We start from the raw sequence: 26956 nt of genomic DNA on the forward strand, positions 1-26956 counted from the left end.
CTGCTAAATCTTATTGCTAGAATCTAGAATCTAGAGTTGTGAGGGAACCCCAGAAACCATGTAGTCCAGCCCCTGCAATGCAGGAATCTCGACTTCAGCACTCATGACAGGTGTCCATACAACCTCTGCTTAAAAACCTCCAGCGAGGGGAGAGCCCACCACCTCCCGAAGGAGCCCACTTATAATATTGTTTTGACACCTGTAGACATTTTTTTCTGTCTTGTTTTACAATTTAATGAAGATTATTTTTAAAAGAAGCTACCAGCATGAGTCTGACCAAACTGCGGGAGGCAGTGGAAGACAGGAGTGCCTGGCATGCTCTGGTCCATGGGGTCATGAAGAGTCGGACACGACTAAACAACAAAAACAACAAAAACATTTTTTAAAAAGAAGTAGTAGTTCTGGAACACTCTTCGCATTTAAAGCGTGATTAAATAAATGCTGAGGGGAAGTGTGTGTGTGCCTGTTGCTGACGATTTCAGGGCTACGTAAGGCTCCCCCAGGAATTTGCCACTTTCTTAAAAAAACAAAACAAATGAAATAAAATAAAATGGAAAATACAGGGGGGAAGTGTGGAAAGTAGTGGTCTGGTTTATTTGTTTATTTTTACATTTATATCCACCTCAACAAGCTCAAGGTGGCGAGAACAAGTTTCTCCTGCTGCCCTGTTTTTGTACCAGTTTTTGTCTTGAATACAAAGCTTTGTAATAGGTACTAGTAACATAAGCAGACACACGAGGTGTCATCATCAACCCCCTCAATATTCCTTAGCAGGGGGCTCAGGAACATTGTCTGATTTACTCCAGACCGACGCCAAACTTTTGCAATAGTTTCAAACCCTTCTGCACCGCAAAACCCGCTCCCAAAATGAGGAATTGATACCTGGGTTTGAACTTAATGGCACTGCAGTTAACAGCACTCAAAATCCCACATTGTCAACCCCAAAATTTGAGATCCCCTCCAAACTGGTGCCAAAGTAAATGAAGCTAATATTCAGCTTCATTCAATGTCCCCAAGTCTGAGTATTATGTGAGAAGAAGAAAAATGTCTCTGTCCATTTTCTCCATGCCATACACCACTGTCATGTCCCTTCTTACTCACCCTGTTTTCTAACCAATGAAAACCCAAATCCTGCAATTTTTCCTCACAGCAGAATTGCTTCATTCCCTTGAGCATTTTTTGGAATAAGAAGACCAGAACTGAAGAAGTATGCTTGCAGCATAGCACACCCTCCGATGTCCCGCTGATCAAAATCAGGATGCTATTGTTTGGGTCCCAAGTTCTCATGGGAACCAGCTTATTCGTGCAAGAGCACGAGACCAAAATAGGAGCCTTTTTTTGGGGGGGTCTAGCACTCGAGTGCAAACCCCTTGACTTGATCCAGAGCACTGGACCAAAAACCAGGACATTCTGGCATCCAGTCAGAAGCCAGGATGGATTCTGTCCCCAGGGCCGTCTTATCCATTAGGCTTAGTGGCGCCCTGCGCCAGGGCACCCACACATCAGGGGCACTCAGCAGCGGGAGTCTGGAACCGACGGGGAACAGCTGCGAGCAGCGGCGTAGCGTGGGTTGTCAGCACCCGGGGCAAGGCAAGTAATTTGCGCCCCCTAACCCAGGGCAAGGCAAGTAATTTGCGCCCCTAACCCTTAACCTGCCGCCGCTGGCAGCAGCTTCTTGCTGCTGCCTGGGCTGGGATATTTACGGTAAGGTAGCCACGGCGGCGGCGGCGGGTCCGTGTCAGGTGATCTGAGGCGAGTTGCCACTGGCGCTGCCGCCCAAACGTCGCTGCTTGCCCGGAGGAGGAGGAGGGCAGAGAGGCGAGGAAAATGCAACATGGCCCAGCAGCTGCAGCGGCGGAGGTGGCGGGGCTGTGAGGAGGGGCTGCCTGGCGCGCCCTCCGCGGCCCTGACGTGCGGGGACCGCGGCGAGCGCTGAGAGCCGCTGCCTGCCGGACGCCTTCAGCCCGGACGCACGCACAGCTCGTCGGTTCCGCGAGACACGGGGCTCTGCTACAGCCTGCGCCCGAGGCTCTTCGGCGACTCCGGAGGCGGCGAGCGCGCCCCCCCCCCCAGAAGTTGCGCCCGGTGCGGCCGGCCCCCCCTGCACCCCCCACGCTACGCAACTGGCTGCGAGGGCATGCTGGGCGGTGGCGGTGGCAGCTGTTCCTATGGCCAGTTGCGCTCTCTTGCTTCCTGCTTGGGAGAGGAGGCAGCAGTGGCGGCACTCAAAGCTATGCAGCACCCTTCTCCCTCCTGCCCACCCCGCGGCAGTAGCAGGACTGCTGAAGAAGCCCACACAGCAAGCCAGTCTGGAGCTGCCCAGCGCAGGGGGAAGGGGGACCCGCCCCTTCTGTCAAGGAAAAAGGTGGAGGGATTCATTCAGATTTCGGGCGGTGGGAGGGGAAAGCTGAGGGGAGGCACACTACCATTAGGACTCAGTTCAGAGGTAAGGATGGACTCAAGACCGTGCTCTCCATGCAGTTAGTGGTTAAAAGCAAACACCAACAAAAAGTCCTTTAAAGACGGGGGCGGGTTTTTAGTGAGGCATAAGCTTTGGTGAGCTGCAGACCATTGTGATAGGAATTTTATGGTCTTAGATATATGGCAATGTTCATAACCGCACATACATAGATCAGCACAGGAAAGCCAACCTGGAACCATTTTGATTCCTAAACTGACCAAATGTTTTCTCTGCAAGGTCAAACTGGAAAAGTCTCCCCATTGTCTCTTTCCTCACTGTTACGGCTAAAATCTGGGTGCGAGGCTGCTCTGCCACCCAGCTCAGCGGACTAAGTCCGTGGGTCCCTGCGGAGGAAAATGAGCTCAGCCGGAGACAGGAGCAAGCAGCAGAAGATCCAAGTTTATTGCGCAACAGGTTCAAGGCAAGATTGAACAGTAAGAAAGGGGTGACATGAGTTTTTGAAACTCCCTCCATGTCCCAGAATACAGTGCAAAACACGTCATGAATACATTAAAGAGAGGTTTGGTTACACAGATTACATCATGAATATATTAAAGGGAGGTTGGGTTACACAGATTAACATATGGAGGAGGGAGGGGGGAATATGCAGAGTCGGAGATATGCGCAGATAAACACTTCCTGAGTATTGGAGATGAGAAGACAATGGTCCAGTCTGCCACCTGACATTGCCTGGAGGAAAGGCTGATCAGAGCGATTTGACCGGATTAGGGTCTTGACACCTTGAGGGATTATGGAGGACAGGGGAGGGGTGATGGAGTCCTAGAGAAATTGAGCAAATATATTGTAGCGAAGAAGGTGAAGAAGACATGCCCCCCCCTTCCGTAACACTCACAAATCCTGTCTTAAGGACACATTTAAGATATGAATAAGGTGTGAGCCTGTGACCTGGCCCAGGAAATAAGTATTTTACCACTACAAAAGAATGGCTAGGCTCCCCAGGAAATCCAATCAAGTAACCTGCCAGACAGGAAATAAACAAAGCGACAGGAGAAAACAACATGCAAATGTTCTGTTTTAGATCCGCCTTATCTGAGGGGTGGTCTTAGGTTACACCCCTTCTGTGATGAATGCATAATGTTTCTGGGGGTGGTCTTGATCTACAGGATGGGAATTTCAAATCTACAGGATGGCGTAAGGTCTGGCCTGTTTGTCCAATATAGAGAGCTATAAACAGGCCAGACCTTACGCCAAAGAATAAACGGACATAAATCGGACATCAGGAATCACAAGACAGAGAAACCAGTAGGAGAACACTTCAATCTCCCAGGACATTCTATACAAGATCTCAAAGTAGCTGTTTTACTACAAAGGAATTTCAGAAATAGACTGGAAAGAGAAGCTGCTGAATTACAACTTATCACCAAACTTAAAACCATGGAGAAACCTGGTCTGAACAAAGACCTTGGATTCTTATCTCATTATACATGACAAAGCCATTTTTCACCTTTTCACCCCTTGCTTTTTCCTGTAAGACCTATTGCAATCGTTAAGAGTCGTCAACAGGCTCATCACAGCTATCTGCCAATCACCCATTCCCACCACCCTTCTGAGTAATACCCCTCCCCACCTTCTCACTATATAGAAGGGTCTGGAAACTTCTGTTTCAGTGTATCTGAAGAAGTGTGCATGCACACGAAAGCTCATACCAAGAACTGACTTAGTTGGTCTTTAAGGTGCTACTGGAAGGAATTTGTTTTGTTTTGACTATGGCAGACCAACACGGCTACCTATCTGTAACTGGATGTTATTATTTGTGGGGCAAAAAATTTTAAGAAAAATTCTAGCCCCAAAGGGGGGATAATGTGATAGGAATTTTATGGTCTTAGATATATGGCAATGTTCATAACCGCACATACATAGATCAGCACAGGAAAGCCAACCTGGAACCATTTTGATTCCTAAACTGACCAAATGTTTTCTCTGCAAGGTCAAACTGGAAAAGTCTCCCCATTGTCTCTTTCCTCACAAATCCTGTCTTAAGGACACATTTAAGATATGAATAAGGTGTGAGCCTGTGACCTGGCCCAGGAAATAAGTATTTTACTGAGGCATCTAATCATAAGCCTGCATTTTTATCAAAGCTTCTATATATTTCAATCAAGGCTTGTATTAAAAAATGAGCTTAAAAAAAGGATTTTCAAATGTTTCATGCCAGGCAAAAGACCAGCTGCCTAAAAGAACCTTGGCAAGATGTTTTTCCTCCTAACACAAGAAGGGCCCCATTGATTTATAGCAGAAAAACAATTCTCAAAGTCATAAAAAGGGGAAATTACATATGCTGCCCCAAGGTTGAGAAAACACCATTAGGAATGGGGAAGATAATACCAATGTGCCTCCCAGTAAAATGAGCCAGATCTTCTTTCTAAGGTTAAAAGGCCAGGAGCAAAAGGGAAAAACATTTAGCTGACAGAGAAAGAGAGCATTTTTGGGGAAGTCTCTTCTAAAGCTGTTTCTTAAACTAAGAGAGTTAAAAAAGGTTAAAATGTGTTAAATGTTGGAAAGGCAACTGGCTTGGCAGAAGAAGCAGCTTCTTCCTATTTTATTTTGAGGCTGGAGAGGAGGGGGAAAGGGGGAGGTGCAAACTGAAGAGGCTTCTTTTAAAAGCTGTGTTTTATTGAGTTCCTTCCTTTTCACTTTGAGAAGCTTTATTCTTTTAAGAGGCTACCTATGATAAATGTATGAAATATATTAGCTTAAATATATTGGCTTAAATGTAATTATGCAAAGGATTTAAGGAATGCTAGATTCTTATGGTTGTAAAAGTTGTATTTATCCTGAAATTAAGTCAGCCACCAGCCCCCCACCCTGCCAGACAGAAGACGCCATCTAAGCAGTCTTGATATATAGTTGTCAGGCATTTTGTTTAGAAACATTAAATGAAGGAAATCTTTCAATGTTGATGTGAAACTCAAGATCCTTGACATCTGTTGAACATAAAATGTAAGATTAAACCATTTGTTTTAGAAGGCAATAGGGCAAGAAGGGCAAGAGGTGAGCTGGTAATTAAGATTCCATGTAAGATATATTATTACTTATTTGTCATTTATATATAGCTCTTTGTCTCCCTTATAAGGGCAAGGAAGTGGGTGTATCTTTTGTGGGTGTATCTTTTGTGATTGGCTCTAGCAAACAGCCAATAGGAATTTCAACCAGGCTGATTGGACAGAGGCAGCCACAGGAGGAGCAAAGGGGGCTGGATTAAGGGAATATAAGTGCTGGCCAGAATGGCAGGAGGCCAGGCCAGAGCTTGGTAACCATGTACCACTGTGCCTCTTTATTTGTCTGACAAATAAATTACTATTTTAATTTCTCTATTGCTGCGTTGAATATTTCATTCCAGCTAAGCGTTAACCACAAGCAGGGTGCTACATTTTATGGTGCCGTGACTCGGATAAGTGGTCTGCTGGAACGCAGCCCCTTCGCCCTACTGGGCAGGGTACAAGAGAGAGGACAACTGCTTACCCAAAGCGCGCACTGGTAATTTTTTCCAGGGGGAACGCAGAAGACTCGTCTGTCTGATACCCTGCTCACTGGCGGCGACGGACCGGGGGAAACAGGGAACCAACCAAGGGTAAGTGCACAAAGGGATTTTTGGCCCTCCAATTAATTAGGAGGAAGAGAAGTCTTGATCAAACTTCTGCGTCTCAGTAAGGGGAAACTGAGTACGCTAGGTGGTTGGGTACATCAGATGGTGATCTGGTGTAGGGAAAGGGAAAAATTGGGAGGTAGAGTGTGGTGAAGTATCCAGCGCATTGTATGTGTGAGAAAGTACAGAGCAATCTGTAGCTGACCCGAGTGTGGAGTGGGCAGTACTTCGATTCCTAGTGAGGCGACTCCATCTAGGCAAGGAAACCCACGAAGCGCGTCTGTGAGTGACTGAGTGGATACTTCACAGGGCCATACAATGGGAGTTGGGGGTTCAAAGGGGGAAAATACACCTCTTGAGTGTATGTTAAATAATTTTAAGAAAGCCTTCTCAGGGGCATATGGAGTCAAAATGACGCCAGAGCGCTTGAGAACGTTATGTGAACTAGAATGGCCAAAACAAAATACTGGATGGCCATCTCAGGGAACCTTTGATATAAATTTAGTAAGCAAACTTTGGACTGATATCGCCAAAGAAACTGGAGGGTGCCCAGAACAATTTCCATATATAGATTCCTGGCTGAGCACATTAAATAAAAATCCTCCATGGATAAGGGAATGCAAAGTCAAACGATGCAAATTATTGGCTGTAAAAGCCGAAGCTAGGAAAGGAATCTTGCCAAATAAACTCAAACCCATTTTTGAGGGGCCAGAGGAAGAGGTGCTTCCACCTCCACCCTATGCTCCACATCGAAGGGAGCTTAATCCAAACACTCCACCAGTTGTAACCCCAAGGCAAGAAACTGGAATGAATAATGGGAGTGGAGTCACAGAGCTTGATTCCTTGATAGATTATGATAAATATCTTCAGGAGGCATTGGAGTCCTATAATAAAGCCCAAGCAGAAGTGGTTATTCCACCTGTGACTCCTAATAGACCTCCATCTACAGTTTCCTTTAGTGGAACAACTGATTGCCCACCCCAAACCCCTGTGCATCCAAGTCCCAGAGAAATATTACAGAAGTTACAGGGAGACCTTGCTCGGTCAGCAAGCAATACAGCCAGGCGTATAAAGCTGCTAAAAGAACGCCTTGCGACAGATACCATCCCCTATGATTTGAGGCCCCTAGAGCAAAGTGAAGAGAAAGATCACGTAGTAGCCCCTCTTAGAAGAGTATTTGATGCACTTGAGGAGCCTGCACTGGTTAATGGGCAACCCGGACCACGGCCACCTCGAACTTCGACCCTGCAATATATTCCATTCACAACTACAGATCTGATGAATTGGAAAACACACACCCCATCTTTTGCAGAAAAACCTCAGGCTATGATGGACTTGGTGACTTCAATAGTAAATACTCATAGCCCTACTTGGACAGATTGTCGCCAGCTCCTAAATACTCTGTTCACCACTGAGGAAAGGAGAGACATAATTGAAAAGGCACAGATATATTTGCGTGAGCAGGCCAGAGCGGGAAATATTTATAATATTGACCGTCATCTCCAAGATAACTTTCCCTTGGAAGATCCTAATTGGGATCCAAACAATGCAATTCACCTGGCCAGACTCACCACCTACCGCCAGACACTTGTGCAAGGTATCCGCAGGGCATGCCAGAAGCCCACTAATATGTCTAAAGTCTCAGAAGTAGAACAGAAACCAAATGAGAGTCCGGGAGACTTTTTAGAGAGGCTGCAAGAAGCCTATCGTATATGGACTCCTTTTGACCCTGAAGCCCCTGAAAACAGCAGAATGATTACTGCTACATTTGTGGCCCAGTGCGCTTCTGACATTCGTAAGAAAATTCAGAAATCAGAAGGATGGGAAGGGATGCTGATGAGCCAAATTATGGCCATTGCACGCCGAGTTTATCGGAATAGGGATGAGGCTGAGAAGCAAGAGAAGAAGAAGTGGCAGAAGGAAAAGATGGTAATGCTAGCCACAGCAGTGAAGCAAGACCACCGCCCCTTAAATGGAGGGCGAGGGCGAGGAAGGAATCCACCACTGGGAAGGAATCAATGTGCAAATTGCAAGAAGGAGGGTCATTGGAAGCGGGAGTGTCCTGAACCCCTGAGGTTGGAAGAAGTACGCCCAGGCCCAGGCCCAGGCCCAGGCTCCGGCTCCGGCCCAAGAAACCAGGGACGGGGACGGGGAATGATCCGAGATGGAAGATATCAGAGACCAGGACAGGGACGGAGTAGAGACAATTTCATTGGACTGGCAGAAGAGGATTTTACCCAAGACTAGGAACGACCGGACTCCATAAAGTTAGGCTTCCAGGAGCCCACGGTCACGATTCAATTAGGGAGCCATTTAATAGACTTTATGATTGATACTGGGGCTGAATACTCGGTACTCCCAGAACTATTGCAGAAAAAGGCATCTAAAAGTGTAGTCATTAAAAGTGTTACTGGACAGTCAGCCAAGAGGTCTTTCCTCCAACCTTTGGAATGCCAGATTGGGGGACATCGTTTAACCCATCAGTTTTTGTATATACCTGAGTGTCCAATACCTCTCTTAGGCAGAGATATGCTGTCCAAATTGCAGATGGGGACCTGAGCAGAAACAAGCCTTTTTAGTTATCAAACAGCGACTTATGGAGGCACCAGCCCTTGGATTGCCTAATTCGGAAAAACCCTTTCAGCTGTATGTACATGAACAGAATGGGATTGCAGCGGCAGTCCTGACCCAGAGATTAGGAAGTTGGAACCGTCCAGTAGCTTATTTGTCTAAACAATTGGACTCAGTAGCAAAAGGATGGCCTCCATGCCTAAGGGCAGTAGCGGCCACTGCGAGCCTTGTCAAAGAAGCTGATAAATTTACCTTTGGCCAGACGATGTATGTGAATGTACCTCATGCTGTTCTGACACTCATGGAATATAAGGGTAGTTATTGGCTAACGAACCCAAGGATGGCTAGATGCCAAGGCCTATTGTGTGAAAATCCCAGGATTCATCTACGAGTAGTGAATATGCTCAATCCAGCGACTTTGCTGCCCCTACCAGAGGTAGATGATGAGGAATCACATGATTGTCTCCAAATAATGGATGAAGTTTATTCCAGTAGACCTGATCTGAAAGATGAGCCATTGAAAAATCCAGATGTTGTATATTATACGGATGGTAGCAGTTACCTGCATGAAGGTGCCAGACGAGCAGGATATGCTGTGGTTACCAATGAGGAAGTTGTGGAAGCTGAAGCTTTGCCTGCTGGCACCTCAGCACAAAAGGCTGAACTTATAGGTTTAACTAGAGCTCTGCAATTGGCAGCCGGATGTAAGGCAAACATCTATACTGATTCAAAATATGCCTTCTTAACCCTGCATGCACATGGAGCTCTATGGAAAGAAAGAGGTCTAATCGGAGCCCACGGGAAGGCTTTGAAATATGGACCTGAAGTAGAAATCCTGTTAGAAGCAGTATGGGCTCCAGAACAGATTGCTGTAATGCACTGCAAAGGTCATGGACGAGGAAGGGATCCAATAACCAGAGGAAATCATGCTGCTGACAAAGCAGCCCGAGAGGCAGCCCAAAAGCCTGTGGGAGGATTTATAGCAGCCCTCATACCAGAGGTAGTTCCAGAAGAAGTTAAACCTCACTATACCCCAGAAGAGAGGAAGTGGGCTGAACAGGAAGGAGCGGTTGTGAGGGACGGTTGGATGATCCTGCCGGACAATAGGATTTATGTACCTCATCATCTAGCAGGCACAATTGTAAGAAATTATCATGAATCTACTCACCTTGGCGGTACTGCAACTAGAGAGAGTCTCAGTCGGAAGTTGTATATTATTAATCTATCACAATTAGCAACTTGCATTTCACAGAAATGTGTTCTTTGTGCTAAAAACAATCCCAGGCAGGGACCGGTACAACCTCCTGGAATTCAGCATGTGGGATACGTCCCCATGGAAAGCCTAATTGTGGACTTCACAGAGCTGGTCCCTTCTAAGGGATTCAAGTATCTCCTTGTGTTTGTAGATACTCTTACCGGATGGGTTGAAGCTTTTCCCACCCGAACTGAAAAGGCACGAGAGGTAACTAAAAGACTCCTCACTGAATTGATCCCAAGGTTTGGATTACCTAGATGCATTGGAAGTGATAATGGGCCAGCGTTCATTGATCAAGTAGTACAAGATGTATGTCGAGTCCTACAAGTAAAATGGAGACTGCATACAGCATATAGGCCTCAGAGTTCAGGGAAAACTGAAAGAATGAATCGGACTCTGAAAACCCAATTGGCAAAATTAACCCAGGAAACGGGATTGGGATGGGTAGATGTGTTACCCATAACACTGTTTCGTGTTCGGTGTGCACCCACAAAAAGACTTAAGTTGTCACCTTTTGAGCTCCTGTATGGGAGACCGCCCTCCTTTGTTCAGGATATTCCAGCTGACCTTAAACAAATAGGAGATCATGTGACACAGGAACAAGTGCAATCTCTCTCCCGTGTTTTTGTTTCTCTTAACAGGTGGGCCCTCGAGCGCACGCCGTGCAGCATTGCCGAGCCGATTCATCAGTTCCAGGCTGGCGATAGCGTATGGGTGAAAGAGTGGAAACGCGATCCACTTGCACCTAAGTGGCGTGGACCTTACACCGTCTTGCTCTCTACTCCAACAGCGGTGAAGGTAGCTGAGGTGACCCCCTGGATTCATCACTCTCGTTTGAAGAAGTCTGAAGGCAGTTGGACGTGCAAAGGTGACCCCTCTAATCCTTTAAAACTAACTCTCTCCAAAAACCCCTGTATCTAGCCCTACCGGGAATGGGCTAGGTCACGGGCAACATTTGACGACCGGCCTGCTGCAGCCACAACCTGGAAGCTGGCTGACCTGCGCACGCCTGAAGCTTGAGGAGCGTCTGAACCAGCGACTGTGAACGGAAAGATTCTCTAATACAATTGATTGACTGCCCCCCCCTTGTGGAACAATTATCAGAGATATTACTCATTGGGGATCCTCGGGATATATGTTTTGGTCTTGGTGGTTCCCCATTTCTGTCACTGGGGGAATTATATTGGGGCTAATAATTATTTGCTATCACAATAAGGTAATCTTTTGTGGAAGGAATGCATATACTAGACATCAACATGATTTTATTAATCCTGATCCCTTGGGAAGGGGAAGGGTCCTTGAATCTGACCAAATTGGCTAAATATGGATTCAGCCATGACCACAATATGTGGGTAGGTTTAGCTGAAATGGTAGCTAATGTTGCAAATAGGACCAATTGCCTTGTTTGCTCTCTTGGGCCAGATGATTCAGAGGGAGGTATGCCGTTATTACCGATACCATTAGATGCTATTGGTATGGTAAGCGAAATGCCACACCAAACTGAAATACAGAATTTCCCCGGATGGAACTCAACTAAACCATTACGAGTTATACCTGTACAAGGGGAATTCTGTGTACATAAATCATCAGATGCAGCTGATTCTCCCATGATAGGCTCTTCTCATTGTCACTATACTTGGGATTATAAGAAGAATAGTCATACCTGGGCACACGGTACTACCTATCGAACTCGGAATGCCTTGCCCTGTGCACCTCCTTTTATTCATGCATGGAAAGTGGTGTGGAACATAACTGTGACAGAAGAAGGCAATCTAACATACTGCACTGTGAACTCTCTACCCCTTTTGGTATTTCGCCTTCTGTATTCCCCGTACCAAAAACCTCAGACCCGATGGTTGTGGTGGATATGTGGAGAATGGGCATACAAGAAACTCCCTTCCAAATGGAGTGGGACTTGTTTCTTGGGTTGGGTATTACCACCAATGTGGATTATGCCCACTAGTTCGGCCAGGCGAACACGAAGGAATGCTGATATTTCTCATATAGCAGGAGGAAGTACCCAAAGTTGGAGCGGTACTGATGATTGGCCGCCAGAGCGCATTATAGCCTATTATGATCCTGCCTCCTGGAATCCTGGTGAGCTCATACAAGGGGCACGGGATCCTATTTATAATCTAAACAGAATAATTCGATTGCAAGCAGTAGTGGAACTTGTAACCAATGCAACGGCCCAGAGTTTGAGACTTATTGCACAACAGTTGGATGAAAGTAGAGCCGCCATTTTGCAGCTGAAAATGGGAATGGATTATGTACTTGCCAGGCAGGGAGGCCTATGTGGAGTCTTGAATTTGACAGGGAATGCCTGTTGCTTTAACATTTCTGATAATGGTGAGGCAATCCGTGTGTTGGCCACAAAGATGGAGAATATAGCACATGTCCCAGTACAAACATGGGAAGGATGGGATATGGGATGGCTCACCAATTGGTTACCTAATGTCACAGGACTCAAAGGGATACTATTGTCTTGCTTGTTTTTCTTGACAGTAGTAGTATTGGTTTTATGTATGATGCCATGTATCATTTCATGTTTTAGAAATACAATTAGCAAGATGGTTTCAAATGAAACTCTACCTCATATCATGGCCCTATACAGAGCTTTACCTCAGGAATATGATGAAGGTCAAGCTATCAAGGACACTTGGGATGAAGGTCCTTGAGCTTGAAAGGGGGGAATGAGGCATCTAATCATAAGCCTGCATTTTTATCAAAGCTTCTATATATTTCAATCAAGGCTTGTATTAAAAAATGAGCTTAAAAAAAGGATTTTCAAATGTTTCATGCCAGGCAAAAGACCAGCTGCCTAAAAGAACCTTGGCAAGATGTTTTTCCTCCTAACACAAGAAGGGCCCCATTGATTTATAGCAGAAAAACAATTCTCAAAGTCATAAAAAGGGGAAATTACATATGCTGCCCCAAGGTTGAGAAAACACCATTAGGAATGGGGAAGATAATACCAATGTGCCTCCCAGTAAAATGAGCCAGATCTTCTTTCTAAGGTTAAAAGGCCAGGAGCAAAAGGGAAAAACATTTAGCTGACAGAGAAAGAGAGCATTTTTGGGGAAGTCTCTTCTAAAGCTGTTTCTTAAACTAAGAGAGTTAAAAAAGGTTAAAATGTGTTAAATGTTGGAAAGGCAACTGGCTTGGCAGAAGAAGCAGCTTCTTCCTATTTTATTTTGAGGCTGGAGAGGAGGGGGAAAGGGGGAGGTGCAAACTGAAGAGGCTTCTTTTAAAAGCTGTGTTTTATTGAGTTCCTTCCTTTTCACTTTGAGAAGCTTTATTCTTTTAAGAGGCTACCTATGATAAATGTATGAAATATATTAGCTTAAATATATTGGCTTAAATGTAATTATGCAAAGGATTTAAGGAATGCTAGATTCTTATGGTTGTAAAAGTTGTATTTATCCTGAAATTAAGTCAGCCACCAGCCCCCCACCCTGCCAGACAGAAGACGCCATCTAAGCAGTCTTGATATATAGTTGTCAGGCATTTTGTTTAGAAACATTAAATGAAGGAAATCTTTCAATGTTGATGTGAAACTCAAGATCCTTGACATCTGTTGAACATAAAATGTAAGATTAAACCATTTGTTTTAGAAGGCAATAGGGCAAGAAGGGCAAGAGGTGAGCTGGTAATTAAGATTCCATGTAAGATATATTATTACTTATTTGTCATTTATATATAGCTCTTTGTCTCCCTTATAAGGGCAAGGAAGTGGGTGTATCTTTTGTGGGTGTATCTTTTGTGATTGGCTCTAGCAAACAGCCAATAGGAATTTCAACCAGGCTGATTGGACAGAGGCAGCCACAGGAGGAGCAAAGGGGGCTGGATTAAGGGAATATAAGTGCTGGCCAGAATGGCAGGAGGCCAGGCCAGAGCTTGGTAACCATGTACCACTGTGCCTCTTTATTTGTCTGACAAATAAATTACTATTTTAATTTCTCTATTGCTGCGTTGAATATTTCATTCCAGCTAAGCGTTAACCACAAGCAGGGTGCTACATTACCACTACAAAAGAATGGCTAGGCTCCCCAGGAAATCCAATCAAGTAACCTGCCAGACAGGAAATAAACAAAGCGACAGGAGAAAACAACATGCAAATGTTCTGTTTTAGATCCGCCTTATCTGAGGGGTGGTCTTAGGTTACACCCCTTCTGTGATGAATGCATAATGTTTCTGGGGGTGGTCTTGATCTACAGGATGGGAATTTCAAAAGTCTTTATAAGCCCTTGCTCAGCAATTTTGGGGGTCCTCTTCCTCTCCTGCGTGTGAGGGGAGTGCCCTGTTGCAACAGATCAATAAAGATCAAGCTTACTAGCTGCTTTGCTTCTCAATATTCTCTGGTTGGCCTCTGTTATTTTCTCCTACCAATAGGGAACCTATGTAAGGACTCTATATGGGCTCTTGGATACCCCATAAGGAAAAGGGCATATTTTTATTTACAACACCATTTCGTTCTCTTAAGCATGTGCAGAGTGCCTTGATCTACCCAGTCGCCCATGGTGAGAGTGGCCAGCCTCTATTGATTCAGCACCTCCCTGGGGATGCATAATTCCTCCATATTTTAATATCTATGAGCGTTGAGATGAAACCAGTTGTGTGGAAGGAGCTGGCTGCTGAGATTGTGTTGGGCTGACATAAGGCCTTTAAAACACAGGAGGTGGGACATTGTGGCACAAGACAACTCTGGGAAACGGGGGGGGGGGGATACAGTGGTACCTCGGGTTAAGTACTTAATTCGTTCCGGAGGTCCGTTCTTAACCTGAAACTGTTCTTAACCTGAGGTACCACTTTAGCTAACCGGGCCTCCTGCTGCCGGCGCGCCGCTGGAGCACAATTTCTGTTCTCATCCTGAAGCAAAGTTCTTAACCTGAAGCACTATTTCTGGGTTAGCGGAGTCTGTAACCTGAAGCGTATGTAACCCGAGGTACCACTGTATTTGCACCACGGCGCTGGATATGCTTAAGACGTCCCTGTCTGTCCCACTCAAATTGGGACAGTTGAGGGACATGCCAAAGATTTCTATTAATGGCATTATGAGATTGACAATTTCCTAATGGTCCTTAGCACGGAATTTGTTGTTTTCCGCAGCTGCTGCACACACTGAGTCAACAACTAGAGGGCACCACGTTGGAGAACGGTGTTGTAGAGAAATCAACCCCAAAACTGCAATGCGTGTCAACGTCATGGTAAAAGTGATTCTGCCTCAGGCAGAAGAATTCCATGCTTTTCTGTTCTTCTTCCCTTTTCAAACTCAGGAAGCGGCCAAAAAAAGATTCTTCGCTTGCACTTTCATGACACTGAGAGTGAAACTTGGCTTTGTAGGAAGAAATCAGAGTTTTTGGAGGAAAAGGAAACAAGTACACTGGCAGATGCATAGTGGAAGAGGCCAACCTTTGGACTGCAGCTGGAAGTGACTCAATTTCTGGGAAAGGATCCCAGTTCCCAAAACCCATCCGTTGCACTTATGCAATCCAGCTGATCTGCAGTAAAGCAGAATGACGACGAGAAAATAGGACGGCTCCTGCCATGATGAAACTGTGCAGGTTACTTCACTCTGCTGTGCGAGGGGACCAGCCCTCATTCACCAGATTGGTTCAATGTATGAAAACAAGTCTTCCCAACCCTCACATTGCTTGTGGAGCCGGCCCACAACTGAGGCTGGGTGAAGCAGCTGCCTCTGGCAGCAGAAGCACACAAGGCCTGCTCCCAGCCTGCTCCAATGCTTCCCCCACTACTTTCCACTGAGTTTTGGAGAGCCTTCTCTCTTCTTCCTCCACCCTCTTCATTTCTCTGCATATTCTGGGAGACCAGGGGAGAGGGGAGCTGGTCGTAGCAGGAGGGGGAAGATTCCCTGGCTTCTTCCGCAGCCTGCCCTTCCGGCCCCCATTCCTCTCCAGTCTCCTCTCCAGCCTCAGAGTCTGAACTGCTCCCTGTCCCAGACTCCTCCTCCTCACTAAACCCTGTTGCCTCTTCAGCTTCCAATACCTCCCAGTCTGGTCGTCCTTTGCCCTCTGACCACTCACTGAGTCGTCTTCTGGGGGGGGGTTCCCCTTGGGGGTTCCACAGCTGACTCCTCCCTCTACTCCTCTGCACCCAACCAGTCCATGATATGCTCAAACATCACTCTGATACAGTGGCGTAGCGTGGGGGGTGCAGGGGGGGGCGGCTGCACCGGGCGCAACATCTGGGGGTTAGGGTTAGGGGGCGCAAATTACTTGCCTTGCCCTGGGTGCTGACAACCCACGCTACGCCACTGCTCTGATATCCACTCCCTTCCCTCAGCTGCTGCGCAAATCACCTGGAGTCTTGCTCACCTCGCCAGGTGGGGAAAGAGCTGGATGATAAAATTGGGTGGGGAAGGGAGGGAGGGAACATGTAGGAATTTTGAAACACAGAAAGCTGCATTACACTGAGCTGAGCATTGGTCCATTTACCTCGGTATTGTCTTCACTGGTGGGCAGCAGCTCTTCATGGTTTCAGGCAACTGACATTACCAGCACTACCTAGTAGAGCATGGGTAGGTAAACTAAGGCCCGGGGGCTGGATCTGGCCCAATCGCCTTCTAAATCCGGCCCATGGACGGTCTGGGAATCAGTGTGTTTTTACATGAGTAGAATGTGTCCTTTTATTTAAAATGCATCTCTGGGCTATTTGTGGGGCGTGCCTGGTGTTTTTACACGAGTAGAATGTGTGCTTTTATTTAAAATGCATCTTAGGGTTATTTGTAGGGCATAGGAAGTGGTTCATATTTTTTTTTCAAAATATAGTCTAGCCCCCCACAAGGTCTGAGGGACAGTGGACCAGCCCCTGCTGAAAAACTTTGCTGACCCCTGGAGCAACTATTTTATTTTTAAAAGACATCTGAAGGCAGCTCTGTTTAGGGAACTTTTTAATGTTTAATGCTGTATTGTGTTTTTAATATTCGTTTGGGAGCCGCCCAGAGTGGCTGGGGATAAATTATTATTATTATTATTATTATTATTATTATTATTATTATTGATTCTGGGGGTTGAAAGAGAGACCTTTTGCATGTAAGTCAGATGTTCTCCAACTGAGCTACAGCCCATCCTCTAAGATAGGGAGACTTTAAGTGTATTTTGCCCACCAAAGGGGCATGCGAAGTCCAGTTATGTTGCTCCTCTGTCAAGGCCCAGATCCTTGACAAATTCATGGAGGATTCCGATCATAGGTGGGTAAATCTGCAGCATGCCTGACATTGTGGGACTGCATCTCCCACCAGGCACAACCAGCATGGACAAGGGTCGGGGATGATGGGAGTTCTGGTCCAGACTCCAGCAGCACCCAAAGGGCCACAGGTCCCAATGTGGTTCTAGTTCTGTCAATGGCTATTGGCTATAATTGCAAAGCAGTAGCACCATTTCCAGAGGCAGAATGGCCTTGAATATTGGGACAGAGATAGCTTGTGGGATGCTGCTTTGATCCAAAAAGGGCTATTTTTCACATTTGTTACGGAAAAAATCTAAGTGTGAGGCTGCTCAGTCACCCAGCTCGTCGGGCAGAGCCCGCGGGTCCCTGCAGAATAAAGGAAGGAGTCCAGCCACCAACTGGAGCAAATAGCTGTAGACCAAAGTTTATTGCACAATAGGTTTGTTACAGGAAAAATCCGAGGGCTCCCTTGGACAAAACAAAGACACCAACCAGGATAACTTGGAGCAAAACAGCAGCTTGGCCTTTATTGAACTGTTGCAACAGGGTGCTCCCCTCACGTGCAGGAGAGAGGAAAGACCCAGAATAATGGTGTGCAAGGTCTTATAAAAACTTTTGAAATTCCCCTCCTCTAGATCAAGCCCACCCCCAGAAACATCATGCATACATTACAGAAAGGAGGGGTTGAGGGAGGCATACATTACAGAAAGGAGGGGTTGGTGGTAACCTGAGTGTCTTGTCACCTGGCTGGTTCCTCCTTTCCCCCTCCCCCTGAGTCACTTCCAGGAACTTCCAGGAGACAAAGGGGAGTTTGCAGTTTCCTGCCCCCTGAGGGAAGATCTGATCAGTGTCCTTTGTTTCAGTCCATGTTGAATCCACTCCCATATGCAAGTTCTTTGTGATCTTGATTGTCTTCTGTCTGGGATCATCAGGGTTGGCATGGGCAGGGCTCCTGTGTATGTGCTGAGACAGTGAAGGGATTATGGCTGACCAGGACTAAGTCACCCCTCTTTGTTAGTTCTTGTCATAAGGAGTAAAATAAAAATGGAACAGTGCAAATCCGATGTATGGTTGATTTTCTATGAATTTATAACAGAAATGTGGTGTGTGTGTGTGTGTGTGTGTGTGAAGTTTATACAAACAGAATGATTGGGGTGGGGGGGTTCCTGCTACAGGTTCAAAGAGCAAATCTGAACCCTGAGGATGGGGTGACAAAGACTTTTAAAACTTTCCAACCCTATCCTAGAATACAGTTTGTACTACATCATTGCTACATCATTGGTACATCACTGACATGTCACAAAAGGGGAGGGGTTAACCTTGGCAAACATGTCCAGACAAGTCCTTGGTACAAGATTAGCATAGGCAGACATGGCAGGGCAAGACTCAGGTATAAGATTAGCATAGACAAATATGTCTTAAGTTCCCACCACCCAAATGTACAACAGAACTTCCTTTGCATGTCTGGAGCCTGAGGCGAGTCAGGTGATGAGATTTGGCTAACAATGAGCCCAGCAATTGTCACCTCTGGACACTTCCTGGAGTCCTTTTTCAAGGGGAAAATAGCTTTGGAATGGAGGAAACTGGCAAAGGAGATGATTTTATATTACTTTTTAAATAGGTAACTTTCCTGAGCTGTCAAGTTGAAAGGATACATTCAGGCATAATATGTGTAACATTTAACTTTAAAGATGCCCCCCCCCCGTAATTTGCGTAACACATTCCTCTAGGAAGCTCAAACATGGCTGAGAGAGAGAGAGAGAAAGAGGCTTAAGTGAGCTTCCTGGTTTGAAGGTTTGCATCTGGGTATCTCTATCCTAAGCCCAGCCATAACACCATGATGGCCCTATATAGAGTCATAGAATTGTAGAGTTGGAAGGGACCCTAAGGATCATCTAGTCAAACCCTCTGCAATTAAGGAATATTCAGCTGTCCCATATGGGGATCGAACCTGCAACCTTGTGTTATCAGCACCATGCTCTAACCAACCAAGCTATCCACCTCATATGTATATATATCAGTCAGGTTATATGGTGCTAACCTTCCTGAATACCAGGGCCTACTTTATTGCTTAGTAATTGCAATTAAAGACACGTGCCTTGCAGTTCAAAGCATATCATCTTAGTAGATGGGCTTTCCAGCCAAGTATGCATGGAACTGGGAATTAGAGGGATGTGGGTTTCTGGGACATAAACTGTATTTTGTCTGAAACACGAAGGAAATGAGTCCTTCCCTCTCCCCCACCCCACACCAAAATCCCCATTCCTGTGTTTGTAGGGAATTTGATGTCACAAATCCACGTCATTTAAAGCACAAAGTATCCTGATAACTGTAGTTTACCTCCACAAAGTTACAGTTCCCAAGACCTTTAGCAAGCCACAACTCCCAGCATTCTTTGGGGGAATCCATGTGTTTTAAATACAGTGGTACCTCGGGTTAAGTACTTAATTTGTTCTGGAGGTCCGTTTTTAACCTGAAACTGTTCTTAACCTGAAGCACCACTTTAGCTAATGGGGCCTCCTGCTGCTGCCGCGCAGCTGCTGCACGATTTCTGTTCTCACCCTGAAGCAAAGTTCTTAACCCGAGGTACTATTTCTGGGTTAGCGGAGTCTGTAACCTGAAGCGTATGTAACCTGAAGTGTATGTAACCCAAGGTACCACTGTACATGGTGTTGTAGCCTTTTTCTACCATCCGGCTGGTAGAAGGAGCAAGTGTGATAGATTCATAAAACAAGCACAAGTTCACAGCCATTTGCACAGAGCATATATTCCCTCCAGTTCCCTCCCCTTTCTCCTCCTCCTCAAGAGTCCTGCCTCAGGAGTTCCCCTGAGCATGAACAGAAAGCTCCTGTCTTGGGACTCTTTTGGACTCTTGGCGCCCTTCCCAGGAAAGGTGGATGAGAAGCCAATGGGGGTCGAGGAGCCTTGCGGTTCAGCGTGTTCAAGATGTGTTACAACCGAATGAGATAAGAGTCAGTTCCCAGGCCTGAGTATTCTTGGCGATGACAGAGCCTATTCATTAGCCTTTTTGAAGCTCTCATATACTGATAAAAGAATAACATTTTGCCTTTGCATCTTGTGAGGAAAACTTTAGCTGTGGATTTTTAGAAAAGGAATTTTGGACAGTTTTGAGGCCTAGTTGGGGGGGGTGTGACTTTGGGCCCAGGTGGGGTCACCTGTCCTCAAGTTTGATTTGGGAGCTGAATGGCAGCTCCTGTAGGTTTACTTTCGAGGAGAGAGAGAACGAATGGACAAACACACACTGGCTGATTTGTTACAAAACAAAAATATTTTTATTTACAAATGTACAGGTGCTAAGCCTGTATTCAAGACCTGGCAAGGAGCAGAATACAACAAGATAGCAAGAAAACATTATTCTTTTAAGTTTAACAACGAAACAATGAGTACCAAATGTCTTCCACTCACATAGATTTTTTAGCCACTGGGCTATTGAGGGCTTTACAATTTGAAATTATTTGTCCTCTAGATTTCTCAGTTTTTTTTGTTTCTTCCCGTGGTAACACATAATTATTGACCTGAAAGTTGAGGGAAAGAAACGAAATTGGAAAAGCTCCTTTTCAAATTCCGGCAGCTTTATACTAGACCAAATCCTGCCAATTAAACACTTAGGTCAGGGAGTTTTCAAACTGTGTGGTCCACAGAACGTCAGTCTTTGAGAAGGTTGTCACGAGGTCTTCCTGAAGGAGAAATGGTTGATGTCTTTGTCCAAAAGAAGCTTGAACTTCATGACTTCTCTACCTCAGTAACCAGATGCCCAATTACCGTATTTTTCGCTCTATAACACACACCTGACCATAACAAGCACAGAGTTTTTAGAGGAGGAAAACAAGAAAAAAAAATATTCTAAATGAAACAGCGGATGTATGATTTTTGTGGTTCATGCTGCGGCCCCAGGCAACAGTGGGTGTGTGATTTTTTTTGGGTGCAAGCTGTAGCCATGGACATGCTATGTGATCTGATGGTGAATTTGGGGTGACCCAGTGCAAAAATCCTGAGGATCCATGTAGATCCGTGCTTTGTAACCACGTTTTAAGTGGGGAGGGAAGGAAAAGCACTCAAGGGACAAGGAACACGCGTGGGGTGGGTGGAGAAGGATGCTGTTAATAATGCAAAAGAGGAGTATAAGAGGAGAAGGCTCCTCTCCTCTCCCGCTTTGCTCCTTTAAAGCAAGCAGGCTCTCTGTCCCTCTCTCCTCCCCACTCAACGGCTCTTCTCCCGCTTTGCTGTTCCCACGGAGGAGGGAAGGAAGGGGAACCATGGATCCTCTGCTCACGACTGCAGCAGATCCTCCCGCCATCCGTAGGCATTCGCTCCATAACACGCACAGACATTTCCCCTTACTTTCTAGGAGGAAAAAAGTGAGTGTTATGGTGCAAAAAATACGGTATATTTTCTCTGCCTTCTCCTCTCTCAGTCTCTAACAATCTTCATTTCCTCTTCTTCATAATTGCCTGTAAGGGAAGCAAAGAAAAATACCTGGTGAGTACAAGACGCTTATCTGTGGCCAGAGTGGATGAGGTATCGGGAGCCCACCAACACAACCACCCCGTTATCTTGTCTCATCCCAACCCACTGTACTTATTCTGGTCTCACTTACTTCCTTTATACGACGGCCTTGCTCCAAATTAATGTTCAGGCACCTCTTGCGCTCGTTTCTCTTGAAAGTGACTCTGCAAAGAAGCAATTGAGGGCAAATTAGAAACAGGACTATTATTATCCTTCCGTGGCAGTTGGACTGCTCCAAAATAAAAGGCATTTGCCCTGCCCTTCTAGATCAACACAACTTCCTTAGGGTTTTATATAGTTACTTGTATTGCATTGAGTAGCAAAATAGCATTGACCCCGAGTAGGAAACTTAACACAAATGTTAAGGCTTCTGGAGTAGAACCAGCATCCACTACTTACACCAGTTCCTCCTGATCACAGCTGCTGCTGGGCCGGTGAAATTCAACTTCAGCAACGCGTTGAATAGGGACAGAGCTCAGCATCATTCCTTTTGTTCGACAGAGGCAACGCCCTCTGCTGGTAGTTGGCATTCCTGCAACAGAAGAATGTCACCCTTGAGTTACACGTTCGGGTACACTCAGTCGTAATATAACTTTACAGGGTTGCGGGTGTGATGTGAGAGGGGAGGCTTTCCTTCGAAACCTTCTCTTCAGCGGGGCGTTTCAGACAGAGGAACGAATGCGAAAGTGGTAAGCCACAATCTTTTTAACGCTTGGAGATTTTCTTTGGGAGGAGGGGGGAGATGACATTGCTCCCCTCCCAAAAAACCCCTTTGTTTTCTATTGATTTAATTATACTTACAGTGGTACCTCGGGTTAAGTACTTAATTCGTTCCGGAGGTCCATTCTTAACCTGAAACTGTTCTTAACCTGAAGCACCACTTTAGCTAATGGGGCCTCCCGCTGCCGCCGGAGCATGATTTCTGTTCTCATCCTGAAGCAAAGTTCTTAACCTGAGGTACTATTTCTGGGTTAGCGGAGTCTGTAACCTGAAGCGTCTGTAACCTGAAGCCTGAGGTACCACTGTATATCACACCTTTCTTCCTTGGCACTCAACGCAGCATATATTGTTCTCCTTGCCCCCATTTTACTCTCACATGAACCCTGCCGCACAATTTTTAAAAGATAATGACAAGCTGGAATGTGTTCAGAGGAGGGCCACCAGGACGATCAAGGGTTTGGAAACCAAACCTTACGAGGAACGATTGAGGGATTTGGGTATGTTTATCCTGGAAAAAAGGAGACTAAGTGGAGATATCTCAAGGGCTATCACATGGAAGCCTGTTTTCTGCTGCTCTGGAGGGCAGGACTCGAACCAATGGCTTCAAATTACCAGAAAGAGGGTTCCGACTAAACATGAGGAATAACTTTTTGATGGTAAGAGCTGTTCTGCAGTGGAAATGGACTCCCTCAGAAGGTGGTGGACTCTCCTTCCTTGGAGGTTTTTGAGCAAAGGTTGGGTGTCCATCTGTAATTGATTCCTGCACTGCACGGGGTTGGACTAGATGACCCTCAGGGTCCCTTCCATCTCTACAATTCTTTGATTCCACAGGTTAATTTGGTTGAGGGACAGACTGTCCTAAGGCTCCCCAATGCAGCGGAACCTTTCCCAGTTTGACAACACTATTGTGGTGATAGTCATTATTACATTGTACAGTGGTACCTCAGGTTAAGTACTTAATTCGTTCCGGAGGTCCGTTCTTAACCTGAAACTGTTCTTAACCTGAAACACCACTTTAGCTAATGGAGCCTCCTGCTGCTGCCGCGCCGCCGGAGCACAATTTCTGCTCTCATCCTGAAGAAAAGTTCTTAACCTGAAGCACTATTTTGGGGTTAGCGGAGTCTGTAACCTGAAGCATATGTAACCTGAGGTACCACTGTACTATCCAATTTCCGTGCTTGACAGCATTGTATGATATTTACCTACTCCAAACTGACCCACTGTAATCGATAAACTCGACTAAGTCAGGTGCATGAATTGCAATGGTAAAAAAAAAATAGTTGAATACCACCCATTATCATTACTTTGTTGCTCTATTGTTCTATGAGCTTTCCTCGTTAGTCAACGTTATTACCACATTATGATTGCATTGCAAAATGTGGAAGCAGAGGAGATGCAATTAATGCAATGTTATATGGAAGAAAAGGAGGCGAAGTTAATGTAATATCATACGGAAGAAAAGAAGGTAAAAGAGTATTATTACCTTGTATGAGAGCTGTGCAAAGGACAAGCATCAGGATTACGAGGCAGGATTTCTGGGTCATCTTTGCTGCTCTTGCTTTTGCTGAGGCTGCTGTGGGAAGAGGAAATGTGCTGTGTGGTGGAGTCAGAGAGCTTTGGGGCCAGTATTTATTGGCTAGCTTCACCCACTTCTGACATCCCCTGGGGAAATTCCTGCTCCTTTCACTTTCCTTTCCCACGCCACTATAATTTCAAATAAATCATTTTCCATCTCCTAACTGCCAGAAAGGTGCCAGTATAATGGAATGGTGTGTGTGTGTGTGTGTGTGTGTGTGTGTGTGTGTGTGTGTGTGTGTTTAACCATTCCAGACAAATTTTCCTTCAAAGCCATCACTTTTCTCTTAGCTCCATACTTCTTCCCACGTTTACTTTTTGCTCTTCATTTTCTTAATAGTAATTTACTTGCTGAAGTAAATCAAGCACTTACCTCTATACCTTTCCTGCTTTTTATCCTCTAAATACTAATGTACTTGTTGATTTACCTTTTTTGTGTTGCTTCTCCTTCATTCATCCATTTTCTCTTGCTGCTTCTTGTGCATGTATCACAACTACCTTTCTAATACTTGGTTAGAATTTTAACTGTAAAGTGGTCTGAGAATTTTTTTTGAAGGGTGTTCTATAAATATTCTGGCCAGAGAAGCAATATTGATTTAGCTACTTCATAGAGTTCCCCCCCAGCAAGTTTTCATTATTATAATTCTATAGCAAGTATGTAAAAAATATAAATGAAGACAGGAATCTGCAAAATACCTAGTAAAATAACTGCAAAGAGGGAGAATAATCACATCAAATAAAAACTCATTATTACAACTAGTCTTAAAAGGTCTTGAGTGCTGTTTACCATCTGATAAATAAACAGTGTTTCAACATTTCAGCTACTTTCTGTTTATTCATGTAAAAACAAAGGAGTTTACTGTATTGCCTTTGCAACCAGGAGGTAGAAATGCACTTTAAATGAAGACAGTCTAGGCCAGGTGTCAGCAAACTTTTTCAGCAGGTCGCCGGTCCATTGTCCCTTAGACCTTGTGGGGGGCCAGACTATATTTTTTTGGGTGGGAAATGAACAAATTCCTATGCCCCACAAATAACCCAGAGATGCATTTTAAATAAAAGCACACATTAAAAACACCAGGCAGGCCCCACAAATAACCCAGAGATGCATTTTAAATAAAAGGACACATTCTACTCATGTAAAAACACGCTGATTCCCAGACCGTCGGCGGGCTGGATTTAGAAGGCGATTGGGCCGTATCCAGCCCCTGGGACTTAGTTTGCCTACCCATGGTCTAAGCACATAGACCCACGCACATCGAATCTGGTGCCCTGGAAAACAGAGGGCCACTGTTTGCATGTACAGAAGCCTATACACAAGTTAGGTCTGGATGCAAAGGTGTGTCTCTATGCAAACATGAGCTCTGAATGTGCAGAGGTTGGGTGGGAACAGCATGTGAGGCCTTATCAGCCCCTCTCAATATATTTATTGTTATCAAGCAATTGCCTGAAGAGAGCTTTCCCCCTTTTTTTACAATAAATGCGCTTCTTAATCTGAAAGGAAACGGGACAGTTAAATAGGGGAATTCCTGGCTGAACGTGTCCTTAAACTCTGGTTAATGTCTCTAGCTTGCCTGGAGGGAGGTGTGTGAAAAAAGGGGATTTTCCCCTTTGGTGCCCTGCCAAGTCTTGCCTGTTGCCCTGCTAGGGATGGACAAATCTGTCAGTTTCAATTTCAGTTTCCATTTCCCATTTTTCCAATCTTGAGTTCAGTTTTATACATTTCCACATCAAGTCTGCAATCTTGGAAGGGGTTTTTATGGTGAGGGGAGCAGTTAAAAAAAAAAAGTCCCCGCAAAGATTTGTTAGCATTTTGGTTCAAATTTTGCTTACTGTGCACATTTTGAATTAATTTTGCCTGAGATACACATTTTTTTGGGCAAAGTAAATTTCATGTCATGTACTGCATTTTATGTTATTTTCACAGTTATGTGCATTTTAAATGCAAGCATTACCCTAATACAGGCGTCTCCTCACACAACTGGGTTATGTTCCCAGGTACCCTGCGAATGCATGAAATTGTGAATAGTGGGGAACACTGTCTAAGAAGCTTGTAGACACCCTCTAAACATCTGAAAACCCTTGGAAACCTTAATAATAATAATAATAATAATAATAATAATAATAATAATAATCCCTTTGTTGTTGTTGTTTAGTCGTTTAGTCATATCTGACTCTTCATGACTCCATGGACCAGAGCACGGCAGGCACTCCTGTCTTCCACTGCCTCCCGCAGTTTGGTCAAACTCATGCTGGTAGCTTCGAGAACACTATCCAGCCATCTCGTCCTCTGTTGTCCCCTTCTCCTTGTGCCCTCCATCTTTCCCAACATCAGGGTCTTTTCCAGGGAGTCTTCTCTTCTCATGAGGTGGCCAAAGTCTTGGAGCCTCAGCTTCAGGATCTGTCCTTCCAGTGAGCACTCAGGGCTGATTTCCTTAAGAATGGATAGGTTTGATCTTCTTGCAGTCCATGGGACTCTCAAGAGTCTCCTCCAGTACCATAATTCAAAAGCATCCATTCTTTGGCGATCAGGCTTCTTCATGGTCCAGCTCTCACTTCCATACATCACTACTGGGAAAACCATAGCTTTTACTATACGGACCTTTGTTGGCAAGGTGATGTCTCTGCTTTTTAAGATGCTGTCTAGGTTTGGCATTGATTCCCTTACCAGACGGAAATGAATGGTGGCAATAGTGGCTTTTGGTATTGGTGACTTAGGGGCTGTCAGTGCCTCTTAGCCTAGTCTACCTCACAGGGTTGTTGTGGGGATTAAATGAGGAGGGGGAGAACCATGTATGCCACCTTGAGGTCCTTGAATATAAAAGATTGAATATAAATGCCATAAATAAATACTCAGGCCTACTAATGTGACGAACTTGGGTTCATCAATTTCAGTGGCGCCAGATCTGATGGCAGTTGGAAGCAACAAATTATACCCCCCCCCAAAAAAATCCATCTCCCTGAGAGCCTGGAGAACAAAGCAGACAGCCAGGACCAGAAGGCATCAGCAATGTCTAGGCAACACGATGACCATATACATACGTCATAGACAATC

At 45.3% G+C, this 26956-nt stretch overlaps 1 protein-coding gene across 1 annotated transcript; it reads right to left on the reverse strand.

Annotated features, from left to right (window-relative positions):
• Positions 1 to 20349: 20349 nt before the first annotated feature.
• On the reverse strand, positions 20350 to 23967 carry CXCL11 (C-X-C motif chemokine ligand 11). The gene is made up of 5 exons (XM_081877553.1): positions 23813 to 23967; positions 22009 to 22141; positions 21701 to 21773; positions 21337 to 21554; positions 20350 to 21278 (listed from the first exon to the last, which is right to left on the reverse strand). Exons 1-4 carry the CDS (start codon positions 23871 to 23873, stop codon positions 21531 to 21533), a joined length of 291 nt encoding a protein of 96 aa, XP_081733679.1. The 5' UTR covers positions 23874 to 23967; the 3' UTR covers positions 20350 to 21278; positions 21337 to 21530.
• Positions 23968 to 26956: the final 2989 nt, after the last annotated feature.

This window comes from Podarcis erhardii (genome assembly GCF_964252035.2).
Source record: "Podarcis erhardii genome assembly, chromosome: 9".
Taxonomy (NCBI): Eukaryota; Metazoa; Chordata; class Lepidosauria; order Squamata; family Lacertidae; genus Podarcis; species Podarcis erhardii.

Bases quoted from the DNA above. Each gene is read 5' to 3' on its own strand.
- CXCL11 (XM_081877553.1), bottom strand. From the start codon at position 23,873: ATGACCCAGAAATCCTGCCTCGTAATCCTGATGCTTGTCCTTTGCACA. The intron at 22,142-23,812 runs GTAATAATACTC...CTTCTGTTGCAG, and splicing joins TTGCACAGCTCTCATACAAG to GAATGCCAACTACCAGCAGA. The intron at 21,774-22,008 runs GTAAGTAGTGGA...GCTTCTTTGCAG, and splicing joins TGTGATCAGGAGGAACTGGT to AGTCACTTTCAAGAGAAACG.